Source organism: Pholis gunnellus (genome assembly GCF_910591455.1).
Source record: "Pholis gunnellus genome assembly, chromosome: 14".
In the NCBI taxonomy this organism is placed as follows: Eukaryota; Metazoa; Chordata; class Actinopteri; order Perciformes; family Pholidae; genus Pholis; species Pholis gunnellus.
In genome coordinates, this window is record NC_136541.1 from 9,516,663 (window position 1) to 9,536,382 (window position 19,720).

General features: G+C 42.3%; 1 protein-coding gene across 1 annotated transcript in view; it reads right to left on the minus strand.

The window, feature by feature from the left end:
- mtcl1 (microtubule crosslinking factor 1) overlaps window positions 1-19,720 on the minus strand; it is a gene marked incomplete at both ends in the record, with an annotated part of 60,065 nt that overhangs the window by 13,315 nt on the left and 27,030 nt on the right. Inside the window, 7 exons of the mRNA XM_079172500.1 lie at window positions 1,740-1,907; window positions 4,754-4,924; window positions 6,333-6,557; window positions 7,227-7,328; window positions 10,333-10,479; window positions 14,725-16,107; window positions 16,566-16,625. Of these exons, the coding sequence (XP_079028626.1) occupies window positions 1,740-1,907; window positions 4,754-4,924; window positions 6,333-6,557; window positions 7,227-7,328; window positions 10,333-10,479; window positions 14,725-16,107; window positions 16,566-16,625 (2,256 nt within the window). The remainder of the gene's footprint in view (window positions 1-1,739; window positions 1,908-4,753; window positions 4,925-6,332; window positions 6,558-7,226; window positions 7,329-10,332; window positions 10,480-14,724; window positions 16,108-16,565; window positions 16,626-19,720) is intronic.

Genomic DNA, 19,720 nt, shown 5'->3' on the forward strand with positions numbered 1-19,720 from the left:
AAAGCTGCAGTTAACCTTTTTTTTTTTTTATCAGACATAGCTGGGAAAAGACACCACTGTCGGTTTCAAATTGTATCTTCCAATGAATGTGCTTAAGAAACAACATGTTCAATTGTTGGCCACCTGTCCTGATCTCGCTCTCACAGGGAAAGAAAATCTCGAGATGGAATCAGACACAGCAGACAATGAGACTCCGACTGCACCAGAAAACATCATGACTAAATCCCTCTGGGCCACACTGTTGTGCCTTTCCTTCAGTTCTTCCACTCAAAACGTAGTATTGATCTTTTTGTCTACCATGAAATTCAAACACAACCCCAATAGTACGGCGGCTCCCAGTTGGCTTTGTATTTAGTCGACAATGATTTATTTCATTGATTAGTCATTTTCTCATGATTTTTTCATGCTGAATGACTTATTTCCAAGAATTTTGGTATTTTCCGGGTGCTCCGCTCTCCTTAAGGCCATAGTGAGCTTAGTGAGGTGAGCACTATATACATTTCATATGTTTTTTGGGTGAACTCTTCCTTTAAGTACAGTGCTTGAGTAAATGTGCTTTGTTACTTTCCACCACTGTCGTCTAGTCTTGAAGGCCAATGCCAATAACACGAGGTTGGTCCTGACCACATTAAAAATAGTCTACCTTCAAATCTAAAGCCACTAAATGTTGGATAATATTTCCCACGTTGGTTTCCTCACTGTGGGATTGGCTCATTTCTCTGCAAACAGGTAGAGTACTTTGTAATGTGAGCAGGTTTATTCAACTGTTTACCTTGCAATAGTCGCCACCAAAGACAAAAACACAATTATCAAGTGAGAACTTTCAAGAGTTGTAAAATCCTGTTTTGTGGTGTTTTTGCATCTGATAAATCTTCAGACTCATGGATGCGTTTCTCAAACTGCTGTATTTCATCATCTCAGCCCCCTCAATTTAAGGTGTGCTGGTTTTGGACTTTTATCTTCTATCTGTTTTTTTTAATCATTTATTGTCATTGTATAAGACAGGGTTGCACACACAATGCAGCCGTATTCCCTTTATGCAACACAAGAAAAACTAAAAACTAAACAAAATCAGTAGTGCACTGCTGTAGTGCATTTGTTGAATTTGCATCAGGAGGAATGTACAGCAGCAACAAAAACACCTCTGCACAGATAATATAGCCACAACATTGGAGGCCTTATACTATAACTGTGAATTTAAACATTTTTGATATTGACCTAATTATCTGTGAACTCTGTACAAAATAAGCGATATCAGCTAGCCATGTTCTCTTATGGTTTAAATCAATATACTCTGATCCCAATCTACAAAGTATTCAGACTCCCATTAGGATTATAAGAGAGTGCTTTAAGCCGTTTTGAGTTCACTTAGAAGCGCTGGAAGAATGCTGAATGAATTAGTTTCCACAGTGACTGACTCATTAGTGCCAAGCAGGCAATTCATCATATTCTCATCTTATTGGAAGCTGTCCTTCCTGTTTCAATTTAATTGTTGAGGGGTGATTATAAAGTGTATTCTGTCCATTTGTTTGTCACTTGGGATATGGATTAAGGCTCAACTTTATTCCATTGCTGCACTCTCAAAATGACAGGGATCGGCCCTGAGGGGAATTACGGCTTTGCCCTGAGTGCGATTTCATCCATGGAGAAGGCAACATGTTTACTGTCACCTTGCTGCTTATTGAATGCACCGCTAGTTTGCTATCCCCTTAAGGTGGGCGCTGAGACGCCATCTGTACCTGGGCTAACTGGCACTTCATCTCTGCCCACTTGACCTCCCAGGCGGCTTTGTCATTGGCGTAGGACTGCTGCAGTTGGCATCGCCGCGACTCCTCCTCCTGCAGCTCCATTTGAAACTCCTCCAGCAGCGTCCGCAGGGCCTGCAGCACTTGCCGGTTCTCCCCGAACTGTACAAAGCGGATTGAGACAAAACAATCATTTAGGAAAGGTTTATCCAACACACTCAGATACACATGGACATTGGCAAGTCCAGCAACTTCTGTCCTTATCTCGATGGGCTTGTCTCTTGTTTGTTTCTGTCCTTTGTTTCTCTGTAAAGCTCTTTGGGACAAACCTGCTCTGTGAGTGCTTTATAAATCAATTCCACTTGAACTTCTCCATCCGGTTTCCCATCTGTCTCCTGCTCCTCTTCTTCTTTTATTGTTGTCCTTTCCCATCCTACCGTGACAATTAAAACACTGAAACCTGTACACACAGTTGGGTGTACATATAAAATCTTACGCTCAAAAATCCTAACTTGAAATTAAGTGAGTAGTGCAGTAATTAAAGCTGTGAAAACAAACACCTCTTTGAAGACTAAGTATTTATTTTAGTCCATTTTCGATGCAGGGGGTTTGAGTGGAGAGCATGTTTTTGCTGCTCAGAGAGGTGTGTGGAGAGCTGTTTGCCTCTGGTGGTCCTGCTGTGGAGACTCCTCAGGTCTTGGCAGGAGGCAGTGAAGCACAAAGGAGTCTGTGAGTAAAACATCACCTCAAGGTTTCACTACAGCGCCGCCGGCTCTGCCAGCCTGGGCTGTGAACACGATATGAGCTCAGGTGCTAAAAGGCCAGTGCACTTCAGTCCAGTATAACCAGGAAAAAAAGGGGACCTCACATGAGCAACTTTCCATAAGAGCATAAACGACAAACTTCCTTTATCTTCTTTTGTGTATCTAAATATGCATCATATGAGCATCAGAAAATCATTTTTCGTTGCATGGAATCCCTGCTTATAAACTTTTGTCATGTTGGTTCATCATTGATAATGTATACCAATGATTATATATAAATATAATTATTTTTTCCCCAGGGTCTGGGTCGTATTTTTCTACAAAAAAAAAAAAAATAATGCCATCAGAAGATGCTATAATCCCACTTTTGTATCTTCCCCTCTGGGGATGTTCACCCTCTGCAACTGTTACGGAGCAGCCGTCAGCACCCGGGAGCTTTGGCAAGATGCAGTGACACGGGTATTTTTTAACAATTCACATGCACGTCTTTTGATGTGGGAGGGAACCAGACTACAAGGAGAAAAACTCACCTCCACGTGTTTGCTGCGACACAGAAAGGGCCCAGTCCCACTTGCAGTGAGGTGACAGTGCCTACCGGTGTGCTGGTCGGCTAAATACAAATCCCTGCCCAATTAGATTTTGTTCCAGGTATTTCAAGCTTAGATTTGAGAACTATTATGTCACAGTAAGGTCCTCACTTAACTGTTCGGAGCAACACATATATACAGTATATACTGTATATGCTAATGGGCTGAGTTCCTTATATTAAATGAGATGAACGTTCACAACCACATCTCATCTACAGTATTTATATACACTTAAGCACTTTAACAGTATCATACATCGGCAGCACCAGAGGGAATAAATCAGGATTTCTTTCCCTCACCAAGCCGCCAAATTGCCTGTCCAAGTCTTCCGTGAAAACTTTCAATGACCTCTCTACGGCTTAACATACTATTATCTCACCCTGGCTGACATCTGCTCTGCCGTAGTGTGCAAATGATTACTAAAGCAAGTCGGCATTTCTGCTCTCATGCATGAAGCTTAATACATTCTACCGGGCGTGCTTATTGAAACTGAAGAAACAAATGCTCACAAAGTAAAGCAACAATGTCAGATCACCGAACAAACCATTTTTATGATGTGGAAAAAATCAAAACACAGCAAAGTAGAGCACTTAGGCCTTCTTAATAATGCATCCACCCCCAAATACTTATGTACATTCTTTAGTCTTACAGCGGGGCAAAGTGGTCGCTGGACATACTGATCTCAACACACGCCATGTCAGGGTGAACCCTTCGGCAGTATGAAGAACAGAAGCTCCGTTTGTCTTCTTTGCATTTAACTGATGAGTGTGCATGTTTTTGTGTACTCAAAAATAATTACGGCCTCTAACTAGTTATCTAGGCCAAATTTCTCATCTGCATACCATGCCAAACTGCTCTAATAAGCGGCTGCCAAACATGCATTTTAAACGATGAACGAGGGAAATGTAAAAGCTTAACACACCAATTTACTTGAGAAAATAGAGTTACTACTATAGAAATTAACATTTATTTTTACAATCAACACTTGAAATGATGAAAGCACTTGCAAATGGCCAGGTAGTACAACAGGTAAACCATACTATTTCTTTATACTACAACTTTACAGTTATATTGTTCATTATGTGTATGTTTTTATGTGAGTATATATATGTAACTGTATACTATCTTTTTTAGTATAGGATTCTCCCTTGCTACAATTACTGAAGAGTTTCTATTGTATTTGACTTATTTTGTTCTTCTTCTTTAATATGTGTGTAGCACGGAGGGGCTACATTAAATTAATCTACTGTGAAAAATAAAGGTGAATAAGTAAGTACTCTGACATGGACTAATGCACATGCTTAGGAATTGATCTGTATAGTTACAATTCATTCAACACAAACTAATAAAACAAAGAATATGTTGTTTCCAAAGCATGATGAAACAAAATGAGTTTGACAGAGCAGCGAAAGCTAAATAATGAGTGTGTAGGTTTTTCAAAATGCTATGGACCCTCTTTCATTCTTCACTTCTAGATCACAACATTTCTGATGAACTGAAAACGTAACTCTTGTTAAATAATACTATATTCAGTTTAGGTTATATTTAAAAAAAAAAAGGAGGTAGACAGTTGAGTCACTGGAGTGGCACATTTTCATCATTTTGTCTTAATAAAATGAATCCCAAAAACCAGTGGAGGAGTTGTAAATGTGAGTACCTGTCTTTGATGCTGCAGGTGTTGATCAGGTGACGGCAGAGGGATGGTGGGCCCGGGGTCGGGGACGTTCCCTGGAGATTGTGGTAAACACAGTCTGTCGTCTCGATCTGACTCCCCCTCCGCCTGCTCCGTTATCACTCCCAGCTCTGGGATGCCCTCCAACTTCTCAAACTGGAACAGATGATACGGCCATGAAAAGCCTGTGTTTTAAATCATGCACTAATTTATTCTGTACCAACACATTCTGTTTCAGGCTCACAGTCGCTGAGCTTATCCCAGCATGCAATGGGGCAGAAGGTAGAGAAACATTTTCCTCATTTGTCGAATGCTCAGTACTTCCCAATCACATGCATCTTTGCAACAACCTTATCATTTAAAATACTTCGGACTGTGTTTATGCAGAGGGGTTATAAATAGTGGTGAAGATGCACAAGTTTGGGAAGTAGTGAGCATTCCACTGGATACATTAGAATGGGATTATGCTGCACAAGTTGTTATAAACGCGTTTTTTTTTAACGTTTTTCCGATTCTTCGTTCAACATGGAAGCATGCAAGAAAAAGTTTTCTTCAAGAATTCAAGGTAACACGGGGTGATATACAAATGGTAATTTTGCGGGTGAAGTAATCCTTTAAGGGCTTTAAAAATAAACCTGACTTGAGAAAATATTCTGTTGGGATTCAATGTCAAGTCAAGGGCGGGTGGTAAACATCCCGCAAGGTACACATGGGCTGCACACTGCTGCACCATCTGTAGACTCAAATTAGGTTTCACAAGATGCTGCATGAATAAACTGATGTCAACAGAAAATCCAGGAGAAAAGACTTCCCAGTAAAGAGCCAAACTGCTCTGTGGTCTCCGGGGAGGTGCGGTGCAGAGCTATGAATTTGTATCATGTGATCTTTCCCGAAAAACAAAACAAAACCAGCAAAACGTGAAGCTCACAAATCAGCCGTTAGTTCAAGAAGATAAAATGAAAAAGTGAAGCATCGACCAATAAATCAACAAGCTGAACAACAAATGGAGTCGCTCAATCAGCCGGGCGACAAATTAAGCAGACTATCAATCATGCCGACCTGCTCCCTGGTGGGAAGTATTGACCTGGACGGGGTTCAGGAAGAGTCGCTTTGTTGCCATTTTGAACATCTCATTCCTAGTGATCGACTCAACCCACAACCACTGGTTGATTGCTCTTGAAACGTTTATTTTTAATTTTTCTTTGCTGTTTTGTTTACAAGTCTGTTATTTGTGCTTTTATCTGTCAAACTTGTATGCTGCCTTCTTGGCCAGGACTACCTTGGAAAACAGATTTTTAAACCTCAATAGGACATACAGTACATTCAGTATGTACTAATACTGTACATTTACAACTGATCTCTCCTTATTGAAATGCTTTTACTTTTTAACATGATGTCTCCTTCAAAAGGTTCATGTATAAATGTTTTGTGACAATATTTGTACGTGTAAAACAACTTCACAAAATCCTACAGGTAGACAGGTAGAGACATTTATGAGTCATCGATGCTGGGAGATATTTGAAAAACCCAAATGTGCCTCCAACTTGTTAAACCTCTGACTCACCTCCGGGTTCGCCGTCTCCTCTTCGGAGTCGTCCTTGCGGCCGAGCCTCCAGTGCATGAGGATCCACCTGAGCTTCATGTAGAAGATGATGTTGTTGCGTCTGAAGACGCGAACCTCCTGTTGCAGCAGGGCTCTCTCCTGAGGCCAGGGCACTTCGTGGGTCTGAAGTCCCTGCAACTCCAGACCTCCACGCTGGGCCTCCAGACGCAGTCGCTCGTCTTCCTGCTGCGGAAGAGCCCAGAGGAAAGACGAGCTTCACATCGACAGTAAAAGGTTTCATTCAAAACTGTCATACTCAAATAATAATGGAGAGTGAGTAAGTGAGGATATGCAACCTCGTGCAATGTTTCAGTAGGTCTATTGGTAAAATAATAAATATATCTTATGATAATGTATGGCCAAAAATTTGCATATATATATATATATATATACCCAAATTGCTTTTTTTGTCCAACCAACGGTAAAAAACAAACAAAAACAAAGACATTCTGTTAAATTTCAGAATATTAAAAAAACTATGACGTTTTTTTGATTGCTTTATGATTTTGTGTGCTTAAACTGACAAAACGATTGTATTTTAAAACATAGACCCACACTTCTACATACCATTTATTTTCTTTTTTTCAACTTTTCAGCTTTGATTAAAAGGATAATTCATGTTGCAAGTACAAAAAAGGGACTTAGTGTAAATTGCATGCGACATAATGAAGACAGTTCAACGTCCATCAGAGTCTAAAATTCAGTTATGGATATTAAAGCAACACTTTCTTTCCTCTCCAGTGGTGACACTTAATTAAAATCAGGTTAAAACGCCAGCAAAGATAGAAGAACAAATGAAGTGTGATCCTGGTGCTCTTACGCTCACACATTGTGCGACTGACTGCATTATTGTACCTGAGGAAGAGGAACGGCAGCCTCTTGTTCCTCCGTCGCTGCTCTCAGCCTTCGCTCGTGATCCAGACGAAACTGGATGTCAGCAGCAGGCGTGTCCCGGAGCTGAACCCGCAACAGCACAGCACACAGTTACTTTAAAAACACTTTGGTTAAATGACATCACATGTTGATATCTCACTATTGTTCTGTTTGTCTCTCGGTAAAGCTGTATTTGATAGTCAAACAAAATCACACGGTCTTGTGTATGAGATGATCACGCTTGATTGTATTTGTGCTCTACTATTTCCACTGCAAATCTAACACTCACTGAGCAGCACTGAAAAGCCTCAAATGAGGTCTGTCTTTCACACAAGAGGAATCCCATTATACCTTCTTCTACAACGTCTCAGGAAGTGATTATAATTTAATGCTGCACATTTTTCGATCTGGACTTCATATTTCTTCATCGAGCAACGCTTTTTGATCAAACCTCAAACGAAAGCATATAAAATCTCAAGGGAGTAGTTTGACATTTTTGGAAAGAGAAGATCTATATCACTCATGTGTCTCCACTAAATATGAAGCTACAAACTAGCAGGAAGTTAGCTTAGCTAAGCATAAATACATGAAACTGGGGAAACAGCTAGCCTGGCTCTCTCCAAAAGTAACAAAAATCTGACTACCAGCACCTCTAAAGTAAAAATGACTTCCTGGAGTTCTCAGGCAAAAGGTGGAGATTTCAGGAAGTCACACAAAGAAATAGTTTGGCACACAACCCCCTCTAAGACTGCAACTCCTCTCTTTTCACTTTACTATTTGTACGGATTAAACAAACAAGATATAACTTATTGAGCTCTAGGTGCTGATAGGTGGATTTGCTCCCCTTCAGACAGAGCCAGGCTAGCAGTTTCATCCTGTTTCCAGTCTTTATGCTAAGCTAAGCTAACCGACTGCTGGCTGTAACTTCATATTTTCTGTGTCAGAGTGGTATCGATCTTCTCATCTAACGCTCAGTAAGAAAGCAAATAAGTGTATGTGTAACTCATTAGCGTCCTTTTCTTGAATTATCAAAAGGTTACTTTCAGCTTAATAGAATACTGATTATAAACTGTGATAAACAAAATTACACTGTCACTGAATAAATACTGTATATTTAAACGGTGAATGTACTCTACTAGAGCTGCACGACACCAACAAAACATCTGAAGAGCTCAACGTTGCTCTAAATCATGATTTCTATCAACGCTACTAAACCTTGTGACAGGCATTATTTCCAAGAAATGCACTTTAGGATTTTCCTACAGGTGAATAAATGCTCATAGGGAAATGAGATGCTTATGTTTATGGCTTTGAATGTAATGATTCTTCAACTCCTTTACAAGACTTCCCGGTCTGTCCTCCTAAAAAACAGTGCAGACTTTGACAATTTGAAAATTGCAGCGTTTTTTTTAAATGTGATTTCCTTCTTCCATCCGATCGGGCGTTCACTGTACCCTCCAACAGTAAGTTGAGCTGTTCAGTGTGTACTGACCCTGGATCCCCTCCCTGTCAGCCCAATGTCAAATGCAAATCACACAGGCCTACAGTGCAGAGCTAATCCTGCCATATTTGAGCCGCTTTCACATTCATTCATTTCACCTCACAGATTACACTGCGGCAGAAAGCACAGGGACACAAAGAAATATCCACACAGATGTGCAAGAACTGTAACTGTTACAGTAACGCGTCACATCACCGCTGCCAGAACTCATTACATAACAGCGGGCAATGTTTTCTATGAACACAAGCATGAGGCAGCGATTGTGAATCACAGTGTCCAGCCGGTTTATTAAAGAGTCGAGTCACTGAAGGGTTTAACAGATCTGAGCTGAAGTGTGCTGCAGTAACGTTACTACTTGCCTCTTTGATTTTGTGTGTTTAAAGTGTATTGTGACACTTTCACATGCATTTAATCTGCTGAGTCGAGTCATGACGGTGCAGCTGGCAGTGATGAAGCGATGCCGGAGGGCTTCGCGACAGAGTGCAGACTCAGCCGTGATACACTGAGTGCATACATACGCCTAACAAGTCGATATACTGTAGCTGTCTTACACTGCTTTAGAGGGCAACAAACTGTCCACCGGCAGATATATTTTTTATAGCACAACATGCAATCGAAACACTTGGTGCAATAAATGCGCTGGAATTTGAGAACGCCTCGTAACTCTGAAGTTCTACGTATGCAATCTGCTTTCTACTTGTTTCTTTGAAATCAATAAAAACAATGTGCAGGGGAACATGGTGTGAATTTTAAATTTTAAATCAAAAGATTATAAAATAAATAAATAAAGATCAGTGGCTGTGGGAGTGGATATATAGTGTGAAAGTAGAGTGAATGAAGTGAAATCGCGTTCAGCATTAAAAGAAAATGACCGTGGCTGGAGTGTCACTAGACATGCTGGACTGAGCGGCCTTCTGATCGTAACCAACCAAATTCAAAATCAGCCAAATTTATAGTTTATAGTGCTCAGAGGCACTTTGTATATTTTGGTAGAGATGTGAGAAGGCTCCTTATGGGACAAACAATATCGGAAAAATTGACTTTAAATGTATTTACATAGAAGTATTGGAGATAAACTTGTTAAACTTTGAAAATCTTTTTCAGGTTTTAATCTGTTAAATCAAACTCCTAAGAACTGACCAGCATCTGTAAATATAAACTGCTTCACTGTAGGGCAAGTTCAGCCTTTCTTACCATGGTGCACTGCTTCTCAGGCCAGCAGATATTCCAAAAACAAACCCCCAAATAATATCTTTTCAGTATAATGACCCTTATTCTGTACCAACATTTCACATTTACAGTTTCCTGTATGAAACATTTAATTCAATTCAATTATAAATGACACGATTTTGGGGGCGTCTACAGGCTCTGCAGAGCTGTATTTCACAACATTTCACCATTGGAATGAAAGGACTTGTCGCTCCACAGTGAAGAAACCGAACCAGATCTGTGTTTGAATCAAAATAAATGATTAGAAAATCAAGTTCAGGTTGACAGAAGGCCCGTGTACGGGGATTATAGTGTGGAGCCAGTGTCAACTCAGTCCCACAGGTGGAAAGGGAGATGGAGGAGGGAGGAGGCACTGACCTCTGCTCTTAAAGCCAGGGGCCTGTGGTACCTAGTGAGTCCCGTGGCTCCCCTGCTCTGGGCCTGGCCCCAACCCTGGCTCTGGCTCTGGGGCTCCACGCCTCGCTCCTGTCCTAGACGCCACTCCAGCTCATCCCTCTGACCGGACTGTGAGTGACGTGGGGTGGGGGTGGGGGAGGGGGAGGGGAGGGGAGGGGAGGGAAGGGAAGGGGGTTGTGGACGGTGGGTGTGAGGGGTTAGGGGGACAGGTGCAGGATAGTGGTGGTGGTATTGGGGGAGATGTGTGAGGTGGATTGTGGACAAAACAGACAGAAGACAACAAACGGGGTAAGGGGATGAGCGGGAAAAAAGCGGGCGGGGAAAATAAACAAAAACAAAACAGAAAATGGGTAAAGAATATAAGCTGAAGGGGGAAAATTAACAGACTACACGGTGTGGAGAAGAACAAACGGACTAGAGTACGAAGAAAAGCGCAAAGAGAAGGACCAACTTAAAGATGACGGCGTATGAGAGAGATGAGAAGAGAACGAGAATGAGGATGAACAAAATCATGGGCTGAAACATCTGGCGGGAACACAAAGAGGAACAAAGAGAGGGAATCGGGGGGGAAAAGAATGCAAAACACTTGTTATGAAGCGCATGCAATGAGGGATACATGAGTCCAAACCAACAGCTGAGAGATACCACAGCAAACTGCAGAGCGAGAGCTAGCACGCTAAAGGTTTCCAACACATGCCTGTGCACAGCCGTGTGTGTTGTAGAAGCAGTCAGCTAAGGGGAAAGTTGCATCTTGAGCCTGTATGATGCACATTGTTTACAGACAATACAGCATTTAAAATACACTGGAGGCATTTGAGGCTTCAGTCAAGGATTAAGATGGTTATATTACCGAGTGAGGATTCTCCCGAGCTAGCAGGAACTTGATGCTATTGTGCCATATAGCTATCTACATAAGTGTGCAACATTCAGACTTATTCTCATCGTTGTGACTTCCATATCGTGAAACTATTGTCTCGTATTTACATGTTTATCTCATTATTATCTATAATTTCAAGAGCTGCACCGTTGAATTTTACGAGATGGGCTGAGTATCGAATCATTGGTAATTTTATAATAATACAATAAAAAATAAAGTGAGTCAAAGTAGTTTTGTCATGATTATGAGATACATAAGAGAAAATATTTCTAACACTAAATCTTGTAAAAAGTGTGCATGATTCTTTGGTTTCTACACGATCAGCATCTTGTAACTTATGCGATGAGTTTTCCAACACTAATAAGACTTGATTACAAGATACACATCTTGTATTTATGATAAATGATCATCTCATATCTATACTTTTATCACATAATTGTCTGGTAAAGCTCTCATAATTACAAGATACAAATGTGACTTGATGATCTTGGTACTTAAACATCATTATAAAGATTGAAACGGCAGGATACTCTGGTTATCTTAAGATCCACATCCGAGATACTGAAGTCATACTTACAAGAAATCATTACATAACATAACTATTTACAAGATAATTATGAGATACAAATCTTGTAATTATGACATACGGCTCTTGTTATTATGAGATAAATATAATAAATGATAGGACTCTGAGATAATAACAGAGAGAAAATATTGACCTGCTCTTTGCTGCTGCAGTGACTATTTGTGCTCTTAATCCACTCCATTTCAAACTCCACTGCTCTACAGCTTTGTTTATCTTCAACAACTCTCAATGGACAAAGGCCTTTTTGCTTTGAACAGGTGTGAGGTGTTAGTACAGTGGTTAGCTTCGAGGAAACCACCCAGCTTCATCCAGACTAACCAGAGAGCCGTACAGGCAAAGGAGCAAAGCGTAAACAAATCATTGGAGGAGGCTTCCCTCCATTATCGCTACAGAGCGGATTAAGGTTCTTGAAGTGAGAAATGTTTGAGGAGACATTTGTTTTATTCCAATACGACAGTCCGGCTGATTGGAAAACACACCCAAGATGTCTGCCTGATCATGCAGCGCAGAGATAATGAACCTGCTTTGGTATAAAGTGTGTTGGACATGTTGACTAACGCTAAGCTGCAATAAAACAAGAACATAAAGCAGGATGACAGCCAGCAGGGTTCTTCCACAGGCAACTCACACTGCAGCGCCATGCAACTCTTTTCATAACAGAGGTTATTTTAGACAGTGCACACATTTTTATGGTTCGTCTCCTTGGCAACACCATGGAGTAACCGATCCCACGTGTCTGTGCGTGTGAGGATCTGTGGTTTAAACATAATAGCTACACTATTTGTGCGTCATAATGAGTCACACAAACGGTAGCATGGTGTAGCAGAGCTGCACAGAGAGAAAAATGACTGAACGTCATCATGCATGCAACAGGAGAAGGCTTTGAGTCAAGCCAAATGGAAGAAGCTGCCACAACTCCTGTAGTACTCCATTCATACCAAGCACCCTCTCAAGCACCCTCTCCTAAGCACCCTCCCATTTGCCCTGGCTGACTGGAAGCAGGGCAGCTGCAGACAGTGAGTGCAGGGAGAAGGAGGCAGGCATGGCTGCTGGCTGGCTATGACGATGTGCATGGAGATGCAGATGTGAATGTGGCAGCAGCAAGCGATGGTGGGTCGGGGGAGGGGTGGCGGTAATGCCAGCGTGGTAGAGCTGGGTGGCTCGTGTCGGAGCGGGGGTGCTGCTAAGTCACCCTGTTCTGGCGCTGGACGTCTCTCAATATTTCTACTTACGGGCTTTAAATGAAAGGTTCGGATGTTTCAAGTCTATCACAGCTCATCAGTCTCATGATGCTCTAATGCCAGATCGCTTTCTCTGTAAGTGGGTGATCAGTCCAACGCTTGGTGAATTCTGCTTCACAATTATAGGAAAAGCCAAAACTGGAGAATCAAAAAACCGGCATCCTTTAAGCTAGATATCTCCCTGGTGACTATTCTGACAACTCCTGCTTCAAACCCAATCAGTGAGAAGAATCACGAGGCCCAGATTTCATCGTCTGTATTAATTGCTGAAAATCAAGATCAAGCGAGCTTTTGCTCTTCTGCTCCACGGGAGGTTTCTGTCCTCCCTGATCTCGCCTTAGGACACCGGTGTTCTCATTTGACAAGCGACAACTCCGCACCTGTTGTAGCGCGATTCCATTGTACAGTAAGCAACGGGGGACAAAATCCACTGTCCTCGCTCTGTGCAAAAAAGCTTTTTTTTTTAATTTAGTCAGAGTTGATGTGAGGCTTCAGCAGTCTGAGTAAGACAGATTAAGTCACACATCTTGGAAAGTGCACACATTTGGTCAACTAAAATGCCTTAAGCCTCATATTAGCTTTGTCTGACATTAAAAGAGTTCTCCTCTCAATTAGCATTGCACTCCTGTAACATAACCAGACTTGCGATAAAAAGTAAAAAAAACAAAAGAGAGAGGTTAAAATCAATCAGGAGAGATCCATTGTCTTTTCTATTGCATGCATTCTTCCTCCTTGTCAAAACCTGGCGCCTACATTACCAACAAAGCAACTCAACCTCAACCTTAAGCTAGTAGTGGCTAATGTAGCCTTGAGCTGCTCGCCTGAAGCAGAGATGAGGAGCTACAGTGATCTGGTAATCTCACTTCTTTTTTAACTCCACACAAACACATTTTAAAACTTTATTCAGCACCAACCAAGCTTATCAGACTTCACACAGCTCCCTCTGGAGACACTAAAGTCTTTAGACAACTTTTTTCAACACCTGCATTTTCTCCCCTAGTTCTCTCAACATACGTCCTGGCATATAAATATTGTATACAGATAGACTTGAAAGAATCCGAACCTATCCTAAAAGCTATGTTTGCCTACAACTTAATGAGATTCACGTTGACAGGCATGGCTGTGGAGAGTGTGTGTCCTGCTACTGATGAACGGCGCTGCCACTGTCTTTAATTAGAGCGGTGTTGTTGCACACAGTGGTGACCGAGGATCTTATTTAGTTTACTTTGGCCTTAAATGCTGTACTAATGACTGCACACTTAGGGCCTAAATGAATTCTCACATTTACAAATACACCAGTTTTTTGCAGACCAAAGATTTTTGTCTACTGCTGTTTTAAAGCAATGAAGCCATTTGTTGCCTTATTGTCTTGTCTCCGCGATATTGTTTGGACAATCTGAAGGGTTGCTTTTGAGGTTGGATGCATTAAAAGAAGATCCTGTTTGCATAATCTAAAGTATTGACTTGTTCCTCATCATCGCTAACTATCATACTGGCTGACAGGCCCTTCCCCTTAATTATTGATATATTGTCATTTCTCTTTGTGCAAAAGAACCAAGCAGCCATAGAAAGAAAACCTCTTAATGTACTGAGGGATGTCCCCTTTAAACAGCAGAAAAGGCCACAAGAAGTCCATCCCTTGAACTTACCTGGAAGTCTGTAACCAGGTCTCTTCCAAAGGTGCCAATGGGAGAGTCCCGGGACATGGAGGTGACTGTGGACAGGAAGCTGCTGGACTCTGTGAGGTTTGGCATGGGTGACAGATCGTCTGTCCTCTCTCTCAGCCCCTCCCCCACATGGTCCAGCTTCTCCATGAAGATGTGCAGCTCAGTGCGGAAAGCCTTCATGCGAGTGTTGATGGTGTCCAGGACTTGGGTGTCTGGTTTGGATCCAGACGCCTCCCCTCCTTCCAGGCTCTCTCCCGTCGTCACCAGCAGCCTGCCCTCAAAGATCAGACTGTCTGTGTCCGTGATCAGACGGTCCACCGTCTTCCCGAGCCTATCCGCCTCGCGTTTCACGTTGGAGAACGACTCGCGCTCTTCTCTCCTGCGATTGGCCAGTTCAGTGGCGCTGAGCTCACTGCCATCTGACGGTTTGATGCTTCCGAACCCTGAGGTGGTTGCGGTTTTCTCAAACAGGTCTTCGGAGTCACTCTCGCCCCCGATGGGCCCCTCTCTTTTGGGATGGAGGAGAAGAAGACGCCCTGCCTCCTCTTCCTCAGCTGCTTCTCGCCGGCCTGCATCACTCTCTGCGTCGCTGTCTCGAGGGCTGCCGGTGCGCAGGCCCAGGTGTGCAGCCAGGTCGCAGCGCTGGACATTGGACACGAGGACTCGGTTCTCGTACTGCAGCTTCATCACCTTTCCACTCAGTTCATTGATCTGCATCCTAGCTGATTTAAGCTCCTCCATCATCAACCCACTGCTGGAGCTGTTGCCGTTCCCCCCATTACCAGGTTTAAACAGGCCTCCCTCAGTGCCCTCCTCGCCGACAGAGCTGCCGCTGGGGCCAAACTTGAATCGATTGAGTTCAGATGTCAGCTGCCGGTTGTGGTCCTCAATCTCTGAGATGGAGCGGCGCAGCAGCTCAGCCTCCTCCTCCACAAATTGCAGATGGCGACGTAGCTCACTTGCCGAATCCAGCGCGTCACCGCCATAAGGCGACGAGGGCATGCTGGAGAATGGTTCCCGCCCAAAGCAGTCTCTTTCATACTGACAGCGGATGTCTTCGTTTTCCGCCCGCAGGCTGCGGTTCTCCACTTCCAGCTCCACGATCTTTCTGCCCAGGATGTTGGCCTCCTCCTCCACCAGCTTGAGTCGTAATCGCAGCTCAGCCTCCCGAGTGGTGTGAGGACCCCCACCCGAGCACTCGGCCAGAGCAAGGGGACTGTCCACGTCCCCGTAAACTGACTTGTACTTCTGCAGCTCCTGCTCCAGTTCGTCCTTCTCCCGGCCCAGCTTCGCCATCTTTTTTCTCATCAGGCCGGACTCCTCTTTGGAAAACTGGAGCTGGCACCTGAGGTCTGCACTGTCCTCCTGGCAAGGTGATAGGGATGAGGATGTCACAATTAAAAACTTGAAGGGATAAAGTTGGTCATATTTTATAACTTTTTCATTGTTAACAAGCAGCTGGGCACTGTACAGGAGTAAATGGTGCATTTGTTGGGGACTATTTTCAGCGGTCGATTAATCTGATATATTTACAGCAACAGGACAGTGTATGCGAGATTGTGTTAACATAAACCACAGTTTCCTTCGTAATAAAGGGACATGTAACCCAGTGCAACAGTGTGGTGTATACAGTATATATATATACTGTAGAGGTTTGGCTACACAGCCAGTACTTATTATTATTGTTTTCAGGGGATTTGTTGACAATAAGAAAAATATAGAATATCAACAAGTTTATCCTTTTATGCCCATAGCATACAATATTTCATGATAGGGAATTCCGAGGGAATTCAATGAATAATATCTTTAGAATTGTTTTTTACCTGACTCGTGGACTTCTTGTCTTTAAATGTTTCCCTGCTTCCTCGTCTCCTCAGTGCAGTCTGTAAAACAACAAGGAAGACGGATGTAAGACATGTAATCATGTACACCATTATTGAAATATTCTCCAGCATTCAGTGGTGCTGCTAGAGGGAAACAGAAAGTTATATAAACCAACACGCGGCACACCGATAAAAGCAATAAATGAGGCTTTGTGAATCCAATAGTGAGCATCTCTGCAGTTTTAGGATCCTATTGAGATTTCCATAGATCACAATAACTCTCAATCACAGTAATGATGATGGTACCGCATAACACCAATGAATTGGACCAACATTTGCACCAACTCCCCGAATATGAAGCAGACTCTGCAAAAGGCCAGAAGAACATTCATCTACAGGGATTTCTTACACAACATTTCCAGCATCAGGTCAAAGCTAAGTCTAAGTCTATTTACTCTAATGCAGACTGAAGATCACGTGACATAATTACTGTCTGACTCATGCATGTAGTAACGGTAATAGCCGATATCACAGGCCAACATCTGGTTACCATTTCAGTCTTACAGCGAGTGGAGGGGCAGAGTGGATGGACACTATGAGTGATTTACATGTTGTAAAGTACATTGTCAGCCAGACAATGCTGCTCAGAATAAAGACCAAAAGTACCTCAGAGTACAGATGATGACGATGTTCTGTCGTGTATTCCTTTATTTTTTTGTATGTATGATGCACCAGGGTGCTTTAGATCCCATTCAGAGCTCAGTGTGACAGACGTCTTGTCTTATCCCGGCTCAGATTCAGTGACACATGGTGCTTCTACAACGCTCTGGGGGGGAAAAGCATCTGCCTGTCCAGAGGGGAAATCTGTCCTGTAGCTAATACTGTACTAGGCACCGCACGCAAAGCCCGGATAAAACAGGGTCCTCTGCACACCAGCTTAGTCTTAGCGACTAATAAAATCATTCAATTTGATCAAGTCTGCGCACTTTCTCTCACCATCGGCTGCAGTTTCATAAGACAGCGGCAAGATGAGAGAAAGGAGAGGAGAGAGGAGAGAGAGGGAGAAATCCCCCTCTCTAAATGCAGAGTGCAGAGCTTTCAAGTGTGAACCTTTTTCCAGGAACAGATTGCTGCCCTGTCGGAGTTATTTAAAGGTTCCGACGATCAGTTAAGCCAAGCTCTTCTGTAGGGGGCATGACTTGACATAAATATGTTCTAATCTCAGGGTCACAATCATATTTCAATGTACAAATCATTTCGTGGTCATGTTACTAAGAATGCAGCAAATGATTTGTTTCAATATTTTTTAAGGGGATTTATTGTTAGAGGGGACGTATCATGCTCATCAGGTTCATACTTCTACTTTGGGTTTCTATTAGAACATGTTTACATGTGTAAATGTTAAAAAAAGGCATTACTTTTCTCCTACCGTTTGTCTGAATATACCTGTATTCACCTTCTGTCAGAAACGCTTCATTTTAGCGCCCGACTCTTTACGCCCCACCTCACAAAAAAGCCCAGTCTGCATGAGAACAATATAGTGCACCTCTGCAAAGGTAGTTCTCAATCCGTGGGGGGAGATACTCAGATGGGGGTCGATATATTATAATGAGGCTACATGTGAAATAGGAAGGGGAGCCAAATCTGAATGTCTTCTTGAATCACGTTTTCTGAACTAAGCCCACGAAGAAAACTGACTGGGTTGTCTCGTCTCACAGTTTGTGGGTTGGCACCTAATAGTGACGTCTTCAAAAGTATTGTTTTATGTGACCAACAGCCCAAAAACCAAAGATATTCAATTTACAATGATATAAAACTGACAAAATTGTCACGTTCATAGAGTCAGAAGCAGTAAATGTTTGCATTATTGCCTAATTAATGACTTAGAAAACGAATCATTATCAAAACTGTCGTTGGTAAACTGACTATTTGAATAATAATTTCTGCACAAAATGATCATTTGGAGTAGATCGGAGAACAGTCGTAATGTTTTATAACTCTTTGATTTTCAAGTATTTAAACTTTTTAATTTCTTTGCTGGTTTGAATACAACAGAGCTGACTGTTCACCTCAGTTCTAAAGTTATTGGCTAAACACACTGATCATTATTACTAAGTCCTCAAAAAGGCACGAATGATTATCAAACATCTAGATTGGTTACACAATTGTGTGTTTTTTTACCACTTGAGGATTAAGTATTTTAAATAGAACTGAATTTTACCCAATTAACAGCTCAGTGAACAGAATATTGTTCATCAGTGTTTCAGCTGCTGCTGTCTAAAGATACAATGGTCTTCTTCTACTTCTCTCTCATTTGTAGGCCTTGTACAAAGCAAACCATTCGATCTGTTGCCAACCAAAATAGACCAGGAGGACAGTGTGAATCATTCATGGCCAGACGGCTGGAAAGTGTGAGGGTGAACCCGTTTTGCCCGGAGCAGGGACAGACCTTGACTCAGTCGCTGGATCTGCGACAGAAAGGGAGCGCCCACTTAGAAACAGCACCAAAACACCAACACAACCATATTGTGGAAGGTCATCGCTACAGGAAGAGATTTGTGTTTCCTAAAACCCAGTTCTGTGACTCATTTTACCTTCCTGAAGCACTGAAGGCAGCTTTCTTTTGCTGCTCTAAACAAGTTCTCTGCTTGGGAGCGTTTTCTGATCAATATTTTCTAATTTGTCTTTCATCAACATGTTACTGATGAAAACAGAGAAGAGGGTCAAGCTTCCCTCTTGTTGGCATCACTTTAAGGGTTTCTGTGTCCGATCCAAACACAACGTCTGTGCTGGTTTATTCGAAGGCAGCAATTCACTGTGAGCTGAATGCAGAAAGGTTGATAGCACATGTGTTACTTGGCTCGCAACGATTACACGATGTGTTCGACATGTTGTTAGATCTCGTCACGGCACCAACTCTCAAGATTTTTCCTTTCAAAAGGAAAATAAGCAGATTTGTTTATTACCATGTTTAACTTCAAGTGAAGTTCAATCTTTGAATGCTGTGCCAAGCAGTTACATGTCAGAATGAATGAAATGGGAGTGATGACACGTTGTTATTGTGTAGCTCATGGCAAGCACCAATGCACGGATTAGTTCATATCGCCCACTTCAGCCTCGGGAATCATCTCCAAGACTAGAATTGTTCTGTTTTT